Source organism: Gorilla gorilla, chromosome 10 (genome assembly GCF_029281585.2).
Source record: "Gorilla gorilla gorilla isolate KB3781 chromosome 10, NHGRI_mGorGor1-v2.1_pri, whole genome shotgun sequence".
NCBI classification, from domain to species: Eukaryota; Metazoa; Chordata; class Mammalia; order Primates; family Hominidae; genus Gorilla; species Gorilla gorilla.
In genome coordinates, this window is record NC_073234.2 from 28,488,188 (window position 1) to 28,507,425 (window position 19,238).

The window sequence follows — 19,238 nt, forward strand, 5'->3', positions numbered from 1 at the left end:
TTTAAAATTTTCTAGTAGCCACATTAAAAAAAGTAAATTGGACACACATACTGTGATACAGCAATCATATGTTATACAATACTATGTTTAAAATGTAGCCCTCCCCAAACAATAAAGTTGGGTTTAATGAAAAATATTTTATATTACTTTCATTTTAAAATTAAAATTTAGTGAATTCAAATTACATAAAATTAGAAATTCAGTTGCTCAGTTGCACTATCCATATCATAAGGGCTCCACAGCCACACATGGCAAGTAGCTACTGTATTGGATGGCACAACTCAAGGCCATTCCCTGAAAAGGTAACAATGTACAGAAATTACCATTCTAAAGGGCTAGTATCTGGAAACCCAGCAAACATTCACTAACATCATTTTAATGAATACATAATTAGTGTTTGGGGACTGTTAATATGGAGGCATAACTCTCGGAGACTGGAAGAGGGCCTCATCCAGGATTCCAGCTAACAGTCTGGATGGGGCCCTCTGCCCTGTGAAACCTGTCACACTCAGTCCTCCTCTGAGCTTTTGCCAGGGTTCCCCTCACTGGGATCCCTTCCTCCTCCTAGCTGCCCTGCCTAAATCTTACACAACCTCAGGGCACATGATTCCAGTCTCACTACCTTGTGGCTCTAGCCCTCCTTACTCCCCATTTCCTCTGTGCTCATACAGCACGCCTGCTTTGCTTTTGGTGTGTTAGTCTGTTTCTCTCGTGAAATTCTAAGCTGCTTGAGGACAGAATCTGGTTTTTTACTTCTATCGTGCTTAATATAGTGCCAAGGGCATAGTAGCTGCTCAATAAATATTTATTATTTTATTTAATGACCTAAACTACCTAAGGAAGTATCTAAGAGAGAACATCGGATCTCGAAGTGCCAATAACTTGACCAATGGAACAACATGCCTTATTTTTGGCACATCTTAAATTGATCAAGATGTCCGTTATAAGTTAATTTATAAATTTAATACAAATAACCATGAGTATTTTAAAAGACCAACACAAGTTGATATTAAAGTTTATATGGGAAAAAAATACACAAGACTAGCTAGGAAAACCCTGAAAAGGAAGAGCTCTGAGGTGGTGCTAGCCCTAATTGATATAAAGCATACTACAAAGCCCCTATGATTAAAACAACATGGCACATGTATACATATGTAACAAACCCGCATGTTGTGCACATGTATGCTAGAACTTAAAGTATATTAAAAAAAAACAAAAACAAAAAAAAAACAAAAAAAAATGTGGTACTGGTGCATGACTAGACAAACAAGCCAATGGAAGAGAACAGAAAGTCTAGAGATAAACACAGCTATGTATAGACTTCCAGTATAGGACAAAGGTGATATCTGTAATCACTGGGGCACAGATGATTTTTTTAAGAAATGTTGTTGGGATAAACTAGATAGCCATTTAGAAAAATACAAGTTGTATTTATTTAAAAATCATATACAAGAATTAAACTCTAGATGGACTAGAGATCTGAATTTTAAAAATGAGATTATGGCCGGATGTATAATCCCAGCACATCAGGAGGCCGAGGCAGGAGGATAACTTGAGCCCAGGAGTTCAAGACCAGCCTGGGCAACACCGTGAAACCTTATTGCTATGAAAAGTACAAAAATTAGCTGGGCGAGGTTGTGAGCGCTTGTAGTCCCAGCTACTTGGGAGACCGAGGTGGGAGGATTGCTTGAGCCCGGGAAGTTGAGGCTGCAGTGAGCCATGATCCTGCCACTGAACTTCAGCCTGGGCGATGCTGGGTGACAGAGCAAGACTGCCTCAAAAAAAAAAAAAAAAAAAAAAAAAGAGAGAGAGAGAGAGACATATGAATGACCCTAAAGATATGAAAAAATGTTCAACTTCACATATAGTAAACATAATGCAATTTAAAACTAGAATGAAATATCACTTCTCATCCATCAGACTGACAAAATTATAAAGTTTGACAGTGCAATCTGTTGATGATGCTGTGGGGAACAGACGCTCTCACTCATTGCTAGTGGGAATCCCAAATGGTGTACCCCTTTGGTGAATTTGGCAATATCTAACACAACTGCATGTGCATCCCATCACCCAGAAATCCTACTTCTAGAAATTTACCCTGAAGATACACCTCCAACAATAGGCATGAAGCTATTCATTACAACATATTTGTAATTGTAAAATATGGAAACTACCTAAATAAGAATTGGTGGAATTAATTATGGTTCATACACACAATGAGGTACTATGCAGCTATAAAACACAAAGCAAACAAGGGAGATTTCTATGAACTGATATGGAATGCTAAGTACATAAGAGGATATATAGTATACTATCTTTTGTGTAAAAAAGAAAAGAGGGGAAACAAAATGTACATCTATCTGCTTATTGTCACCAAACGAAATTCAGGAAGGATAAACCAGAAAACAATAAAGTTGGTTGTTTGCTGGAGGTGGGGAATGGAAATGATTCTGGAAGGAGTGACACTTCTCTGAGAAGTTTTTATGATATAGTTTTGACTTTTGGGAGCATGTTAATGTTCCACATGTTTGAAAATAAAATTATAACAAGTTGAGAAGGAAAAGAAAAGCCTGAAACCAAAAGCAAATGGAAACAAGTGACCTCAGTTGTATTTCAGATAAATACTATAACCACGCAGAAAGGGAAAAAACAAAAGAAAGAACAAATCCAAGGAACTCTTGAATACAGTGCTTGACTATCTACCGGTCAGTCTTGGGTAAAGTTGAGTGGGGGAGAATTGCAAACAACTCCTGAACTCTTTTTATTTATTTATAACTGTAAAAAATTTATTTTATTTTAGATTCAGTGGGTACATGTGCAGGCTTGTTACATGAGTATACTGTGTGATGCTGAGGTTTGGGCTGCTAATGATTTCATCACTCAAGTAGTGAACATAAGTGAACATGGCATCCGATAGATAGTTTTTCAATACCTGCTGCCCTCTCTCCCTACCCCCCTTTAGAATTCCCAGTGTTTATTGTTCCCATTTTTGTGTCCATGTGTACCCAATGTTTAGCTCCCACTTATAAATATGCTGTATTTGGTTTTCTGTTTCTGCATTAACTAGCTTAGAATAATGGCCTCCGCCTGCATCCATGTTGCTGCAAAGGACATGATTTCCTTCTTGTTTATGGCTGTGTATTAATAGTATTCCAGGGTGTATATGTACCACATTTTAGGAATCTAAACCACCATTGATGGGCAGCTGGGTTGATTCTATATGTTTGCTATTGTGAATAGTGCTGTGATAAACACACAAGTACGGGCTGAGTGAGATGGCTCACACCTGTAATCCTAGCACTTTGGGAGGCTGAGGCAGGAGGATTGCTTGAAGCCAAGAGTTCAAAACCAGCCTGGGCAGAAAAGTGAGACCCTCTCTCTGAAAAAAATAAACAAACCCCTCAAGTCAGCTGGGCGTGGTGGCCCGTGCCTGTAATCCCAGCTATATGAGAAGCTGAGGGAGGATGGCTTGAGCCCAAGAGTTTGAGGCTGCAGTGAGCTATGATCATGCCACTACATTCCAGCCTGGGTATCAGAGCAAGACTCTCTTAAAAAAAACAAAATAATACAAAACCCCAAAAAACATACAAGTGCAGGTGTCTTTTTGATAGAATGATTTATTTTCCTTTGAGTGTGTACCCAGTAATGAGATTGCTGGGTTGAATAGTATTTCTAATTTTAGTTCTTTGAGAAATTTCCAAACTGCCTTCCACAGGGGCTGAACTAATTTGCATTCCCAGCAACAGTGTATAGGCGTTCTCTTTTCTCTACAACCTTGCTAACATCTGTTATTGTTTGATTTTTTAGTAATAGCCATTCTGATTGGTGTGAGATGGTATCTCATTGTGATTTTGATTTGCATCTCTCTGATAATTAGTGATTTTGATAATTTTTTCATATGTTGGTTGGTGGCTTGTATGTTTTCTTTTAGAAGTGTCTGTTCATGCTTTTGCCCACTTTTTAATGGAATTATTTGTTTTTTTTTCTTGTTGATTTGTTTCAGTTCCTTATAGATTCTGGATATTAGGTGTTTGTTAGATGCATAATTTGCAAATATTTTCTCCCCTTAAGTAGGTTGTCTGTTTACTCTGTTGATAGTTGCTTTTGCTGTGTAGAAGCTCTTTAGTTTAGTTAGGTCCCAATTGTCAATTTTTGTTTCTGTGGCGTTTGATTTTGAGGACTTAGCCATAAATTCTTTGCCTAGACCAATGTCTAGAAGAGTACTTCCTAGGTTTTCTAGGATTTTTATAGCTCGAGGTCTTACATTTAAATCTTTAATCCATCTTGAGTTAATTTTTGTATATAGTGAGAAATAGGGTCTGGTTTTGTTCTTCCGCATATGGCTAGCCAGTTTCCCAGCACCACTTACTGAATAGGTTATTCTTTCCCCATTGTTTAATTTTGTTGACTTTGTTGAAGATCAGCTGGTCGTAGGTATGTACCTTGGTTTCAGGGCTCTCTATTCTGTTCCATTGCTATGTGTTCATGTTTTGTACCAGGTACCATGCTGTTTTGGTTACTGTAGCCTTGCAGTATAGTTTGAAGTTGGGAAGTATGATGTCTCTGGCTTTATTCTTTTTGCTTAGGATTGCCTTGGCTATTTGGGCCCTTTTTAATTCCATGTGAAGTTTGAAACAGTTTTTTTCTAATTCTGAAAAAATTAATGTTGTAGTTTGATAGGGAATTGAATCTGTAGTCTGCTTTAGGCAGTATGGTGATTTTAATGATATTGATTATTCCAATCCATGAGCACTGCATGCTTTCCCATTTGTTTATGTTGTCTATAATTTATTTTAGCAGTGTTCTATAATTCTCCTTGTAGAGATCTTTCACCTCCTTGGTTGGCTGTATTCCTAGGTTTGTGTGTGTGTGTGTGTGTGTGTGTGTGTGTGTGCATGGCTATTGTAAATGGGATTGTGTTTTTGATTTCTTGATTTGGTTCTCAACTTGAATGTTATCAGTGTATAGAAATGTTATTGATTTTTGTGCGTTGATTTTTTTTTTTTTTTTTGAGATGGAGTCTCGCTCTGTCACCCAGGCTGGAGTGCAGTGGCATGATCTCAGCTCACTGCAACCTCTGCCTCCTGGGTTCAAGCTATTCTCCTGCCTTAGCCTCCTGCATGTAGCTGGGATTACAAGCATGCACCACCATGCCCGGCTCATTTTTGTATTTTTAGTAGATACGGGGTTTCACCATGTTGACGAGGCTGGTCTTGAACTCCTGACCTCAAGTGATCTGCCCACCTGAGCCTCCCAAAGTGTTGGGATTACAGGCATGAGTCACCACGCCCAGCCTGTGCATTGATTTTATATCCTAAGGCTTTGCAGAAGTTTACCAAGACTAGGAGTTTTTTGGTAGAATCTTTAAGGTTTTCTGGGTATAGTTTCATATTATCAGCAAAGAGATAGTTTGACAACTTCTTTTCCTAGTGGGATGCCTTTTATTTCTTTCTCTTGCCTGATTGCTCTGACTGGCACTTTGGGTAATGTGTTGAATATGAGTGGTGAGAGTGGATATTCTTGTCTTGTTCCCACTCTTAGGGGTTTCCCATTCAGTATTATGTTGGCTGTGGGTTTGTTTTAAGTGCCTGTTATTATTTTGAGGTGTGTTCCTTTGATGCCTAGTTTGTTGAAGGTTTTTATCATGAAGGATGCTGGATTTTATCAAATGCTTTTTCTGAATCTATCGAGATGATCATATCATATGTTTTTTGTTTTTAAGTATGTTTATGTGGTGTATCGCATTTATTGATTTGCGTATGTCGAGCCATCCTTGCATCCCAGGAATAAAGCCCACTTGATTGTGATGAATTAAATTTTTGATGTACTGCTGGATTCAGTTTGCTAGTATTTTTTCAAGGATTTTTGTATCCATGTTAATCAGGGGTATTGGTCTATAGTTTTCTTTTTTTGTTGTGTCTTTGTCAGATTTGGGTATCAGGATGATACTGGTTTTGTAGAATGAGCTAGTGGGGAGTCCCCCCTCCTTGATATTTTGGAATAGTCTCAGTAGGATTGGTACCAGCTCTTCTTTGTATGTCTGGTAGAATTTGGCTGTGAATCCATCTGGTTCAGGGCTTTTTGTGGTTGTCAGTTTTTTAAAATTATTGATTCTATTTAATTACTCATTCTTGGTCTGCTGAACTATTTTTAGTGTATATACCTTATTCATCTTGGGGTAGGTTGTGAAACAATTGTGGAACTATTTTGGATGTATTGTGGGATTGGGCACATGAATAAATGCTGTTGAGAGCCAGAGTTCTCATTATGGGAAAGGAACATCAACATATGGAATGGAGGAAGGCAAGAAGGAACCTATGGGTTTGATTGGAATTAGGGGCATCAGTATGAAGTCATGATTTCTTATATTTGTATATGAAATACACACATGTACATACATGCATGTACACATAAACACGTATGCATGTATATTTGTCTATGTATATATGCGTATTATATTTGCATACGTATGTGTAAATAAATGAGTATTTTTTTCTAGTTTTATTTACTAAAAGGACTTAGAAAGAAAGATTCCCTAGTAGCAATGAAAAACTAGCACTCAAATCTTGGTCTCTAACACTAAGAGGAACCAGAGCTCCTCAAATAAATGTCCAATTCCAGAGCCTGGATAGGGCAGGTAGAAGATGAACCTGGAACATCTTGATATGCCAAAAAGTAAAGAAATGCCTGTGAAAAAATGATGGGGACATTTCACAGGGACACACCAGCCCCCTGAAGGGATTCCTACTGGCTAAATCTGGTACAATTTAAGCACCAAAATAATTAAACACAGTATTAAATTATAAGCCACTGGAAAAAAACAGGACTTTGTGAGTCCATATGGATGATAAATAGATAGGCAGATAAATATATACATAAATGAATGAGAAGAGAAGACTCTTGCTTACTGTACAAAGCAAGGAGCTGACTGGTGAATATGGAGGGTGTGCTGAAGTTGGAAGATCGTAATTTTGCACCTATTCTATTAAATATGAATTTAGACACGATCATCAATGGATGCTAAATACAGAGGAACATTTTAATGAGGAACAGGCCAGTTGCATGGTCTTAAACTGTCTCCCCACAGATTGCTTATTAGTTGTAAGGGAAAAAGTAGCCCTACAATAGGGAACTCAGATAACACTTTACACAGTCAAGAAATCGGATAACAGCTTGAACTGGTAATTAAAATTGACTTCAGCTTGAGGAGGCGGATGGCCATTGTGTGTCTCCTGAGAAGGGCACAATGTACTTATGTAGTATTCAGGCAGTGACTGTATAACCTGAGTCTAATTGCAAGAAATCATCATACAAATTCAAAATGAGTAAATACTCCATTTTTAGAAGTTGGATTTGTATTCTTCAAAAATGTCAATGTCAAGACAATATTAAAAGCATCTAGGGACCCCCTATACAGTTCTCAACTGTTTTCTAGGGGTAGATGTGAATACATCCGGAACATCTGACATTAGATCCTTTTGGGACTATAGGCTCAGGTCCCACTGTGGCTTCCAGGTGTTCATTGCTGTTGATTTCTTGTTTACTCTCTTATTTTTCATATAGGGAAGTGGAACGCTGTTTTTTCTAGTTCCACCTGGTTCATTCCTGGGGGCAGAGAATATATCTTACTTATCTCTGAAATTCCCACAGTGCCCGAAACACAGGTGCATGCTCAGTTAACATTTGCTGACCTGAAATGGATTGAACGAATCCAGATTGTTCTAGTATCAGAATTTTTGTCTGGAGGTCTGGGGGAAAGACCCCTTTAAAATCAAGGAGTGTAATCTAATCAGCAGTATTTCCAAGATCTCCTTTTTTTTGGATCTGGTGAAAGTGGTATAAGCAAAGCTGGATAAAGAGTTTAGCAGAAAAAGTGGTTGTGGTAGGCTGAAAATACTCCCTGCGACCCCCTGACCCAAAAGATATCCATATCCTGGGACTGTTATCTTATTTGCCAAAAAAGGACTTTGCAGATGTGATTAAGTTAAGGATTTTGAGATGGAGACTATCCTGGATCATCAGGGTGGGCCCTAAATATGATTACATGTATCCTTATGAGAGGGAGGCAGAGGGAGATTTGACACATACTGAAGAGGAGCAGGCAACACGACTGTGGAGGCAGAAGATGCAGCCACAAGCCAGGGAATGCTGGCAGCCACCCGACGTCAGAAGAGGCAAGGAAGGATTTGCTCCTGAGCCTCCAGAGAAAGTGCAGTCCTGCTGATGCCTTGATTTTGGCCCAAGGAAACAGATTTTAGACTCTTGGCCTCCAGAATTTTGAGAGAATAAATTTCTGTTGTTTTGAGCCACGAAGTTAGTGGTAATTTATTACAGCAGACTTAGAAAATTAATACAGTGGTAAAATGGAAATTACTTCAATTTCATTTCTACTAGTAACTCATACGCATACTTTCAGGAAGGCATGTTCTCTGAGCCTTATTGTTTTAATTTATGACATAGGAAAATTGAACACATCAAGATATAGTGCATAAAGGAGCACAAGCATGAAAAACACAACTTCTTCCTGCAAACCTCTCCTCCCTCTAATAGATAAAGGCAAGTGGTTCCCATCCTTACCTGGTTTCCTTGATCCATTCCAGTATTACGGACCACAACATGATCTAAAGTGACCATATGAATAATTCTACCTCTTGCCTTTTCTTTGTTAAAGCATTGTTAGTCTGAGAAAGATCCCATTCAGACTTAAAAAAAAGAATCCCATTGCATATTCTGATTAGTCACACTCTCCTTAATGAAATTGAACAGACTTAAACTCCTCATCCATAATAATAATAATATAATGTTGACTGGCTAATATTTATGGACTACTTAAAATGTACCAGGTACTATGCCATAAACTTTTTTGCTTATTGTCTCATTTAATCTCCATAATGCAATAAGGTAGGTCCTATTAATATTATTTTACTGAAGAGGAACCTGAGGATGTGGCTTTATTGATGGTGACATATGACTTTCTGATCAATTACAGCAGGACCACAGTTTTTATGGGGATTCATGCGAGTGGGAGTACTATGGCCGAGATACACATTTTGTCCAACTTGCTATGGTGATTAGCAAATATGTCAGAGTTTCAGAGAGGGTGACTCTCCATGGAGGCAAACCGAGAGTGGGCAGGATGTATGGAGAGAATTTCCAATGGAGTTTGGACTCTGCTGAGTCATCAGGGACCCAGACATAACTGCTATTTTAAATTGGATATTGCTCAGGGGAGTCTGCTCGATTATCCAACCACCTCTGGCATCATGCAGCTTTGAGAAACGGGCAGGGCAGGACTTTTATCAAATGTAGGTCATTTGCAGCGTGGCTTTGAAGATTCCAAACCATCTGCATTCTCTATTGAGGAAAAGGTAGTTTTTAACATTTGGATGTGATACTATCCATGAGGCAAAGAACAATTTAAAAAATGCACAAATTTCACTCCTGTTTATATTTCACTCTCACGGCTAGTTATGACACTCTTGCTTTTCCTCTAAATGCAAGTAGTTGCTGTTACCTTAGAAAGATGATGGGACGGATTGTAAGTAGAACTGAGTTGCAGAGTTTGTGGCAGAACTCTTGGGTAAGTCGTGGAACCTTTGGGTGTTGCCCCTTTAAAAAGTGAATTGATACAACCTTCCCTACTTACTGCATAAAGACATCATAAGCTTAAAATAAGGAAATATAAACTTCTTAAGAGCTTTGGATTTAGACTGATCTTGGTTTAAATTCTGCCTTTTCCACTTATATGCTATATGACTTTGGAGAAATTTATTCAAAATCTTTATTTTGAATACATTTAGTCCTCAGTTTCTATATGCAAAGAGTGGAGATAATAAAAGCTACTTCATAGAGTCTTAGAGGGGATTTAATGAGATGACAATTGTAAAGCATTTACATGTGCACAGAGTAAACATTTAATTAATGGAAACTATTATTAATGTTCACAGTTTATATGTTTATATAAAAGGAATTAAAAGGTGAAAAAGAATTAAACAGTATATTAGTTGTAGTAGTAGTAGAACATGCAAGGCTTGCGAAATTAAAGCATGTGTCTGAATCTATGCAAATGTGTTTTGATTTACTAATGACAGTAAGCAAGGTGAATATGCTTGTTCCAGTGATTGGCTTCAGACATAGGAGTATGACCAAACTCTAATGAGTTTTCCTTGGTTGAGACATAGCACACCTATGTTTAGACTTCATGTACTGGTATTTGGTGAAGCATTTTATGTCCTGTTAACTTGATATTCATCTTCTTCTATTTCCTCTTGAGACTGTAAATTCCTTGAGCATAATGACAGCATTTCCTCTGTGGCCGTAAAGCCCTGAAGGGCTTGGTGAGGACTGTGTGGGTGTTCAATATATTAAGTACTAATTGGTGCCAGAGGAAAGCTGAGATTGTTATTAACTTTTCCACCCAATGTGATTCTGGGGAGCTGAATGTGGTGCACACAGGGAGCGGGCTCTAGAAAGCCTAATGATTTGCCAGGAATTCGGGGCCACTTACAAAGGAATGCTTGAGCGGCTCTCTCCCCAGGGCTTCCATTGACAGTGGCGTGAATGAAAGTACATCCTATAAAGCAAAGAGGATTGGTTCTGCCTCCTTTAGTTCTCTTTTGAAGTGCTGCCTTTCATTAATTTAGACACCGAAGTCCATGCCTCGCCACTCCCTAGCCGTGGGAGCTTGAGTATGTCATTAGGTCACTTTGAGCTTCAGTTTTTTTATTTTTGAAACAGGAGTGATAATATCAATTCCGTTTACTTCACGGGGTTGTCATCAGCATCCGATGAGATAGTATACAGACAAGCTATGCACACTGTCAGGCATGATACACATGGAAGATACTGTAATGATGTCATCAGCTAGGGCCTTGGTCTTTATTGGTGCCTTCCTTCCTCAGAGATGACAATCAGCTGCATTCAAAGCTTTACATGCTTCCTTGGCTTCTAGGAGGGATGGCTGTACAGAGCACTCTGGGGGCTGAGCCCCTTGGTGGCCCCAGTTCTCCAGTGCATGGACTGTGCTTCGATTGTCCCCAAACAGCACAGATGCAAACCTGTCTGTCCTTCAGAAGTAAAGGAGATGTGCATGAATATATTCCCCCATTCCAACACACGTTTGTTCACATGGACTAGCCACTGTTTCACGCAGGGTCCCTGGGAGCACTGGCCAGCATTTAGGAAATGGCTGGCTGTGAGTGGGGTGCTTTTGAGGACCCCAGAGCAGAATTTCCCTGCGGGAAGGTAACCAGCCCCTAGTGGATCAGGGCTCCTGGTGTTTTCTGGGTCTTCTGCTAGTATTTCTACCCTGACACATCCCTTGTCTACTCCACATTTTGCCAGATTTCTCCTTTGAGTGTCTCTACTTTAACTTATGGTATGGGGTGAAAGAATGATAAGCCACTGGTACACCTGGCCCATGGAGCTTTAAGCCTGACTTGCCTAGTGACAAAGTCAGTTGCTGATGCCAGATAGGTCTCCTATCCATGCCTCCTCAGGTGCCTCGGGAAGGGGACACCATCAGCTCTCAACATTACACCCACCACCTCATTTTTCTGGGAGATTTCCGAAAGACAACGGGCATCTGAGCTTGCTTTTGCCCCTCCTGTTGGTAACTATAAGACACAGAGAAAGACAGAGGTGGCTGGTCCCGTGGAAAAGTCTAGGGGCTTCCTTGCTTACATTTCTCATCATGTGTGTTCCTATTAATATTTACAAACTCTTCAGGCAGCTCATGAACAAATTCCCTTCTTGCCACTTTGTCCATTTCATTGCTTTACCTGGAGGAAGGTGTTTCCAGGGCAGTCACAAACTCCTTTAAGCTTAAATCACAGCATCACTGAACTTCAGAGTAAGTAGGGGCCTTGGAAATATCTATCCTAAAGATTTCCTGTGAGCACATGTGGACCCTGAAGCTCAAAGAGGAGAGATGATTTAAAGTCCTTCAGCTGAGCAGGGCAAGAGAGACTCCCACTCTGCACTGGACTGAAGTTCCTCTTTGCAATAATCAAAGAATCATAAACTAGAAAGAAACTTGAAAGATCCTTGCTCTACTCCTTTAATTGAGGCAGCATTACTTCATCTTAGATGATTTCTTTTACTGAGATCCCTTCCAAGCCTCTCTCTCTTTCTCTTTTTGCTTGCTTTTTCTCTTAACTCCTCCCTCCCTATAAGCTGTAACTAAAAAATTACTATTTTAGCCACGAGGTATGTGATGCATGCAAAAAATAAATTAGCAAAACGGAACAGTGCTGTAATCTGAAAGGACAACTGTCTCCTGGACACTGTTTCCTACCTGGCCCACAGGGACACCAGGCTGGGCCCTTCTCACGCCCCTCCTGCTGTTGCTGCCCATTTGTTTTGAACTTAGATCCCTTCATCAGGTCCCCTATGCCCCAAAGAACACCCTGTTCAGAAAGCTGTATCACTCCTCCACCCTGCCTGCCCCAGCCGCGGAATTCCAAGCCAAACAGCGCTTTCCTGCCTTTTCCATTCCGTACAACATTCCTGGGCTTGTTTCCGCTGCTGGCATGCAGCTCATAGGTAGAGGAAAATGGAGCAAACCTTTGAAGGAATATGTTCAATCATCACAATGGAAATGATGAAAAGTAGATAAAAAGTATAAGCCATGTAGTTACAAATCCTTAAAAAGATTGCTATCTCAAAACATCTTGTATATGCAAATTTAATAATTGCAAGCTTGGAAGTGTTGTGAAGCCAACACAAGCTATTTGGGAGCTGAGGGGCTGTGGACCCTCTTTCTGGTGACCAGTAATTGAGACCCAAACCAGGACTCTTTTGAGAGTGAAAAGGTGTGTTACTGATGAGGATGCCAGTGGGCTTCTAGCTGGTACTTAAATACTTTACTGAGATCAGGAACTTCATTTGTCTTTGAATATGTCTGAGCATTTCCTGAAATTAGCATCTTTGCCTTTGTGTGACTTCTCCCCCTTGGGATCCCCAGGCAGGGAAAGCCTCATCCGTCTTCCCAAGAGGACAGCTGAGCTATTTGGGAACAGCTCTCCCATCTCCTGTGTCTTTTCTTCTTCAGGCTAAACATCTCTAGGTCCTTCAGCAGTCCCTTATTTGGGGTAGTTTTCTGGCCTTTCATTGGCCTGGTTGCTCCTCTGCATGAGCTGCCTTTGGCCCGTGTTTTACAGAGTCTGGCCAGAGCTCGGTGCAGCTTCCTCCAGCCTCTAGTTCTCGTGTCTCTCAGCCTGACCTGACATAGCCGCTTCTTAGACTCAGGGAGCAGACGCTCAGCCCCCTCATTTCCTTGAGCTTCTTTTCACATACTTTCTTGGGCACAGCAGATGGGATTGGCGCTCATCAATGACAAAACCAGAATTAGGGGGAGGAACAAGGGCAGCAGTATGGGGGCTTTATTCACATCTGAGTTGCTCAAGGGCTTTATGAAATGAATATGATTCAATACCTGTGTCTCTTTTGCTATGTCAAGAGCTTCATTTCCAGAATCAGGCTACTTGGATACAAATCCTGTCTTGTCCTACTTAAACAATGTTTAAATTTGAGCAAGTTACTTCATTCCTTTGTGCCTCAGTTTCCTCCTTTGGGAGATGTAAAATCGTACAGGATCAAATTAAAAGTACTGAGAACAGCATTTGGCAACATGGTACATCTCAACCCATGCTGTAAATATTATCGTTATTATTCTCCCTGCCCTCCTTTTCTCTTGGTGCTGTTGGTTACTCTTGGGGAGATTTTCCAGAGCAGCAAAAACTGCACCTTGCATGAGTGCTTCAGGCTGAAAAGTCACCTTCTGCCCTCTAGATTGCAGGTGTCTCTGGGGGAGGAGAACAACACCTAAAGCCTGTCATTAATGCCTTTCAGGCTCCTGAGGCCTTTCATCCTGAAAGATTCCAAGGCCCTCGAATAAAAGAAGCAAAAACATTCATTAAAACATTAACAATTGCATGGCAGGTACAACAAGTCATCCCGATGATACAGCCCATTATGAAACATGCTCGTTATCTGGAGCATTCAAGCAGTTTTAAGAGGTTTTGCTTATTCCAAGTAATCTTTGAATTTCAGTGACCAGTTGAACCCAGAATCTCCTTTCCATTCCTTCTTCCCCTCTCCCTTGGCAAACCAGAGACAAAGGCTTGGTCTGAAGGTCCCCTCCAGCTCTGTTTTCTCAGATGGGGCAAAGTGGAAAGCACAAGACAAAAGAGGGAGAGGGCAGTCATACTGGATCCCCACAAAATAACATCAACAACAGCAGAGAGAAATGGGCCTTTCATCTGAAGATCTCAGATCTATTTATACTCAACATATCTGATATCTGCTGTTAGGCATAGCTGTGCTTAATTTCTGACTTGACCCAGGTTAGAGTGTCACTTCTTAGGTGTAAACAGCAGCAACAGTAATGTGTTGGCTTGTGAAAAGATCAGTCCATTGTTTCTCATTTTTAATCAACTCTGGAACATTCATCAGTCAAGGATGTGCAAAAGATCTGCTCCAGTCTCAGTTCTGGGCTGCGTGGTTGGGCCAGCTGATTGCACTGTAGTGACCACATGCGTCATTTGGAGGTTGGCACATGCACAGCTGTGAATTGTCCAAGGCTGACTCAGTCTAATTCACTAGCACTCAGTTGCATTGCAAATCCCTCATTTTTGGTGAAAGAAAGTGATGGCAAAATTTTATTTCCTGATCACCCATGTGAACAGTCTCAATAGGGTGTGCCATCTGCTAGAGATAACCCGAACCTATCAATCAGAAGGATTAGGGTTCATTGATGAGGGCAGATCTGCTCACCACACGGGCTTTTAAAGACATACATTCCTGGGCTGGGTGTGGTGGCTCATGCCTGTAATCCCAGCACTTTGGGAGGCCGAGGTGGGTGGATCACTTGAGGTCAGGAGTTCGAGACCAGCCTGGCCACCGTGGCAAAATGCTGTCTCTACTAAAAACAAAAAAATTAGCCTGGCATGGTGGTGAGCACCTGTAATCCCAGCTACTCAGGAGGCTAAGGTAGAAGAATTGCTTGAACCCGGAAGGCAGAGGTTACAGTGAGCCGAGATCGTGGCACTGTACTCCAGCCTGGGCAACCGAGTGAGACTTCATCTCAAAAAAAAAAATAAGTATATATATGTCTATATATATATAAAATCATGTTTATATATATACACACACACACACAAACACACACACACACACACACGTATATATGATTTCCATTTCCAGTGGCAACAGATGCCACTAGATTTTCCTCTTGCCTGCTGCCCTTGTCCTCTGCACCGATGGGTGTTCCTTTTGTCCTCTGCTCAATGCATGGCTGGCAGGCATGGAGGTGGCACTCAATGAAACTGGCTGTTGCCTCTCACTGTCACCACTCTCTTGGGTTTGGTGGTACATTCTTATCCCGCATTTCTAGTTTCTTAAGGGAGATGGAAAGAGAGAAGCGAATTAACATTCAGTGGATGCTTATAATGAATCAGACGCGTTACATACATGAGTTCAATTAATTTTGCAGGTCGTAATGTGACCTGAGAGCTGTGGTGTTTTTGAAAATCCAAGTTAAGGAACACAGTGGGTAATACACATATTAATATACATTTAGACCAGAACACAGGAGATAAGAGGGCAGGGAGATTCCCTGTAAGGCCTCCTCTATTCTTTCTGCTCACAGGGGATGAAAGCGCTGAAATGCTGTCAGATTCTAGCATTGGCATACTTCCACATTTGGGTACTTTTTGGGGTTACAAATTCTTGTTTGCAGGTTCCTGAAATGATAGATTTATTTACATTCTGGACTATCATACCATTGGCAGTGGCATTTTGGATCTGTGTTAGTGTCTCTGTAGAAACACTTTAGTATCTTTAGTCTAACTCATTGGGAGAACATTCTCAGCTCTTAGTTAGCCACATGTCTGAGGATCATAGCTGTTAGACCATGAGGCCATAACCAAGGCATCTCTCTCACCTTGCAGGACAAACATCTTGGAGGAGGAAGTAAACTGCTTGTATTACCGCCAATCTGTAAAAATGCAGGCAATGGCATAATAACCATTTGTAATGTCAGCTGATTTTGGTTCCTATTGCTTTAGTTTTGCTTTTGCTCACAAGAATTATTTCTTGCTGATCATAATAGCTTAGACCTTAATTCCATTAACATGTTTTTGGAGTAGATGACATGCTTGGTGGCTCAGGGATCCTAGGAATGGGGCAAAGATGTGGCTTCTGAGGTTTGACCCTGACTGTTTTCTGTAGGTGGGCAAATGGCCTGTTCCACATGACGAGTTGCTGGAAAGAACTAATATGAATTATTGCAGTTGACTTTGCATACATAAATACTTAAGTTGTGCTTAATAATACACTCGATGCAAATATCCTGCAAACACATTTACTGCTAAACCAGCTTCAGATAAGTTCAATGGGTTTTCCATCCCACAAACAGTTTTTACCAGCCTACCCTCTCTCCAGGATATAAAGCCTGTATCATAGAGACAGTAAAACTGAGTAAAAATGATTAACATTCTTTCCTATTGACTTTTCTTAAGCTTCCCCTGGAAATAAGTATGTAGAATGGTGATGTGTGAGACTCAATCCATACACAAGTGTTTACTGCCATCTCGTGTGTTCCCACCATAAAGCTAAGCATAGATGCTTGATCCAGAAGAGGTGAAAGATATGATCCCTGCCTCCCTCGTGCATGAATAATCAAGTCAGAGAGCTAAAAATAACACTCAAGAAGCAAGCATAAAATTTTTTGACAATATGTATAAGTGATGTGACTAACCTCTGTCCTGGAGTATTTGAAAAGGTCACCATGAAGACAAAGGGATGAGCAGGGCCTTGAAGAAGGTTTGGATTATTAATAATAATTACTTATAATGGAGTACATTAGCATTTACAGTGAGCTGTTTTTATAATCCCTCTGAGAAAGGAGACAGAAAGAGGGAAGACAATTTGTTGAGTAACTGTGCAAAGTGGACCAGATGACAACTGCTCAGGAAATAGGGTTCATTCTAAGAACTTACAGAACCCAACTCTTGTTTTCTTTTGCCCTTCCTTCCTTCCTTTCTTTTTTCTTTCTTTCCTTCTTTCTTTCTCTTTCTTTCTTTCTCTTTCTTTCTTTCTTTCTTTCTTTCTTTCTTTCTTTCTTTCTTTCTTTCTTTCTTTCTTTCTTTTCTCTCTCTCTCTTTCTTTCTTTTTTTTTTTTTTGAGATGGGGTCTTGCTCCATTGCCCAGGCTGGAGTGCAGTGGTGTGATCTCAGCAGCCTCTACCTCCCAGGCTCAAGCAATCCTCCCACCTTAGCCTCCTGAGTAGCAAAGACTACAGGTGTGCACCCCTATGCCTGTAACTTTCTTATTTTTATTATTGTAGAGATGGGGTTTTGCTATGTTGCCTAGGCTGGTCTGTAACTCCTGACTTCAAGTGATCCTCTTGCCTTGGCCTCCCAAAATGCTAGGATTATAGGTGTTAGCCACCATACCTGGCTTCCCAACTCTTTTATAATGGACAGTAAGTCTGCTTGACTTCTGTTCCAAAGGAAAATTCTACTCTGTCTTACAAGGCTGCTTACTATACAAACATCCTTGAAAAAGTAATCTGGAACAAAAGATAGTCCGTGCCTTTCTCACAAAACATGGAAAAATGTGAGAGACCCATGGAGAATTCCCTCCTAACAACTTGCTCAATGTTCCCAAGCTAGCAGCAAGCATCTGGGTTAGGATTAGAAACCAAGCAGGCCGAGGAAAATTTAATGACCTCACTGACTCCCTGTCCAATATCATCAGACTCCAATCTATCCCAATTTCTGGGACCACCTCTCTTCCTGTTTGGGCAATTTTGGCATTTAAGCAACACGGCCTTTATGTTGCTAGCCTGGCTCGTGTGGGGTAGCCCCGTGTCAGTGATTATGTTCCTTCTTTGTCCCTTGGGGCCACACCCTGATCCTGGACTCCACTTTTGCGGTGTTTCTTTCCTAGTTCCCCAGGATGAAGTGCCTGCCTTGTCCTTGACCTAGTCCCACAATCCCAAGAATTCAGCTGCCGTGTTCCAGGACACTCTTGGCCAGCATGATGCCTGGATCATTGTGTCTTCTATCCCAGATGTGCTGCTGTATGTGGGCCACTTGTCACGCTTGCAGGAGCTCCTCCATGTTGACCTACCCACCGAGACCTTTATCCTGTCACTTCCTCTGCTGACCTGAGACTGCTCCACAGGTTCTGTTGGATTTCAAGTATCTTCTTCTATAACATCTACTCCCATGTGCTTGTCTCACCCTGTACCATGTATTTTGTTGCTGGATCATTGTCTTGATGCACTCAGGCAGCAATAAAAGAATACCATAGCCTGGGTGGCTTATAAACAGCAGAAATTTATTTCTCACAGTTCTGGAGGATGGGAAGTCCAAGATCAAGGAGCCAGAAGATTTTGTGTCTGGGGAGAGCTTACTTTCTGGTTCAAAGACAGCTGTCTTCTCACTGTGTCACCACATGGTGGAAGGGGTGAGGGAGCTCTCTGTTTTTTTTTTTTTTTTGTAAGGGCACTAATCCCATTCAAGACCTAATCACCTATTAAAGGCCTGACCTGCTACTGCTGTCATATTGGGGGTTAGGATTTCAGCATATTGATTTTAGAGGGACACAAACATTCAGTTTCCAGCAGTCATTTGTCCAGTTGTTTACGTGGTTTCATTGCAATGAGGGGAGGGAGGTGGTGATGGGTGCTTCAAGGGTGGACAGCAAAGCAAAGTGCTGCAGAGAAATGAGTGTATTGGGCCAACCAGGAAGCCAGTCTGATCTGACCCAGGGTAAAGAATGGGAGAATAGAGGCTTCCAATGCCAGGGTGAAGAATGCAAATAGAACTCAGTGACTGAATCATTGAACATCACAAGAGACTTCATGATGGTGTGGACTGGTGGATAGAGTGTGGCTTGGGCATCGGGTAGAGATGGGTTTGAATCCTGGATCTGCTACCTATGAGGTGTGACCTTGGAAGTTTTACTCTATGTCTCAGAGTTTCTCATCTAGAAAACTGTGGTAATGATACCTACCCCATGGGGCTGTTATGAAGATTGTCCATAAAACACATACATCTAGCATGGTGACTTCGAATTATAAATGCTCGATAAATGGTAGCTGTTATAGATTGATCCTGATGGAATGCTAGCACTGGAAGGACCCTTACGGCATATTTAATCTAACCTGTTTATTTTAGACATGAGAAGAAATGAAGCTCAGAGCAGTCAGCTAAGTGACCTGTTTGCTC

The 19,238-nt window shown here is 40.9% G+C and overlaps 1 protein-coding gene across 1 annotated transcript in view; it reads left to right on the plus strand.

Moving 5' to 3' along the window:
- Positions 1-18,332, plus strand: part of FAM234B (family with sequence similarity 234 member B) — an 80,429-nt gene extending 62,097 nt beyond the window's left edge. The window contains exon 12 of the mRNA XM_063693818.1: positions 17,953-18,332. Coding sequence (XP_063549888.1) covers positions 17,953-17,990 — 38 coding nt within the window. The 3' untranslated portion in view covers positions 17,991-18,332. The remainder of the gene's footprint in view (positions 1-17,952) is intronic.
- Positions 18,333-19,238: the final 906 nt, after the last annotated feature.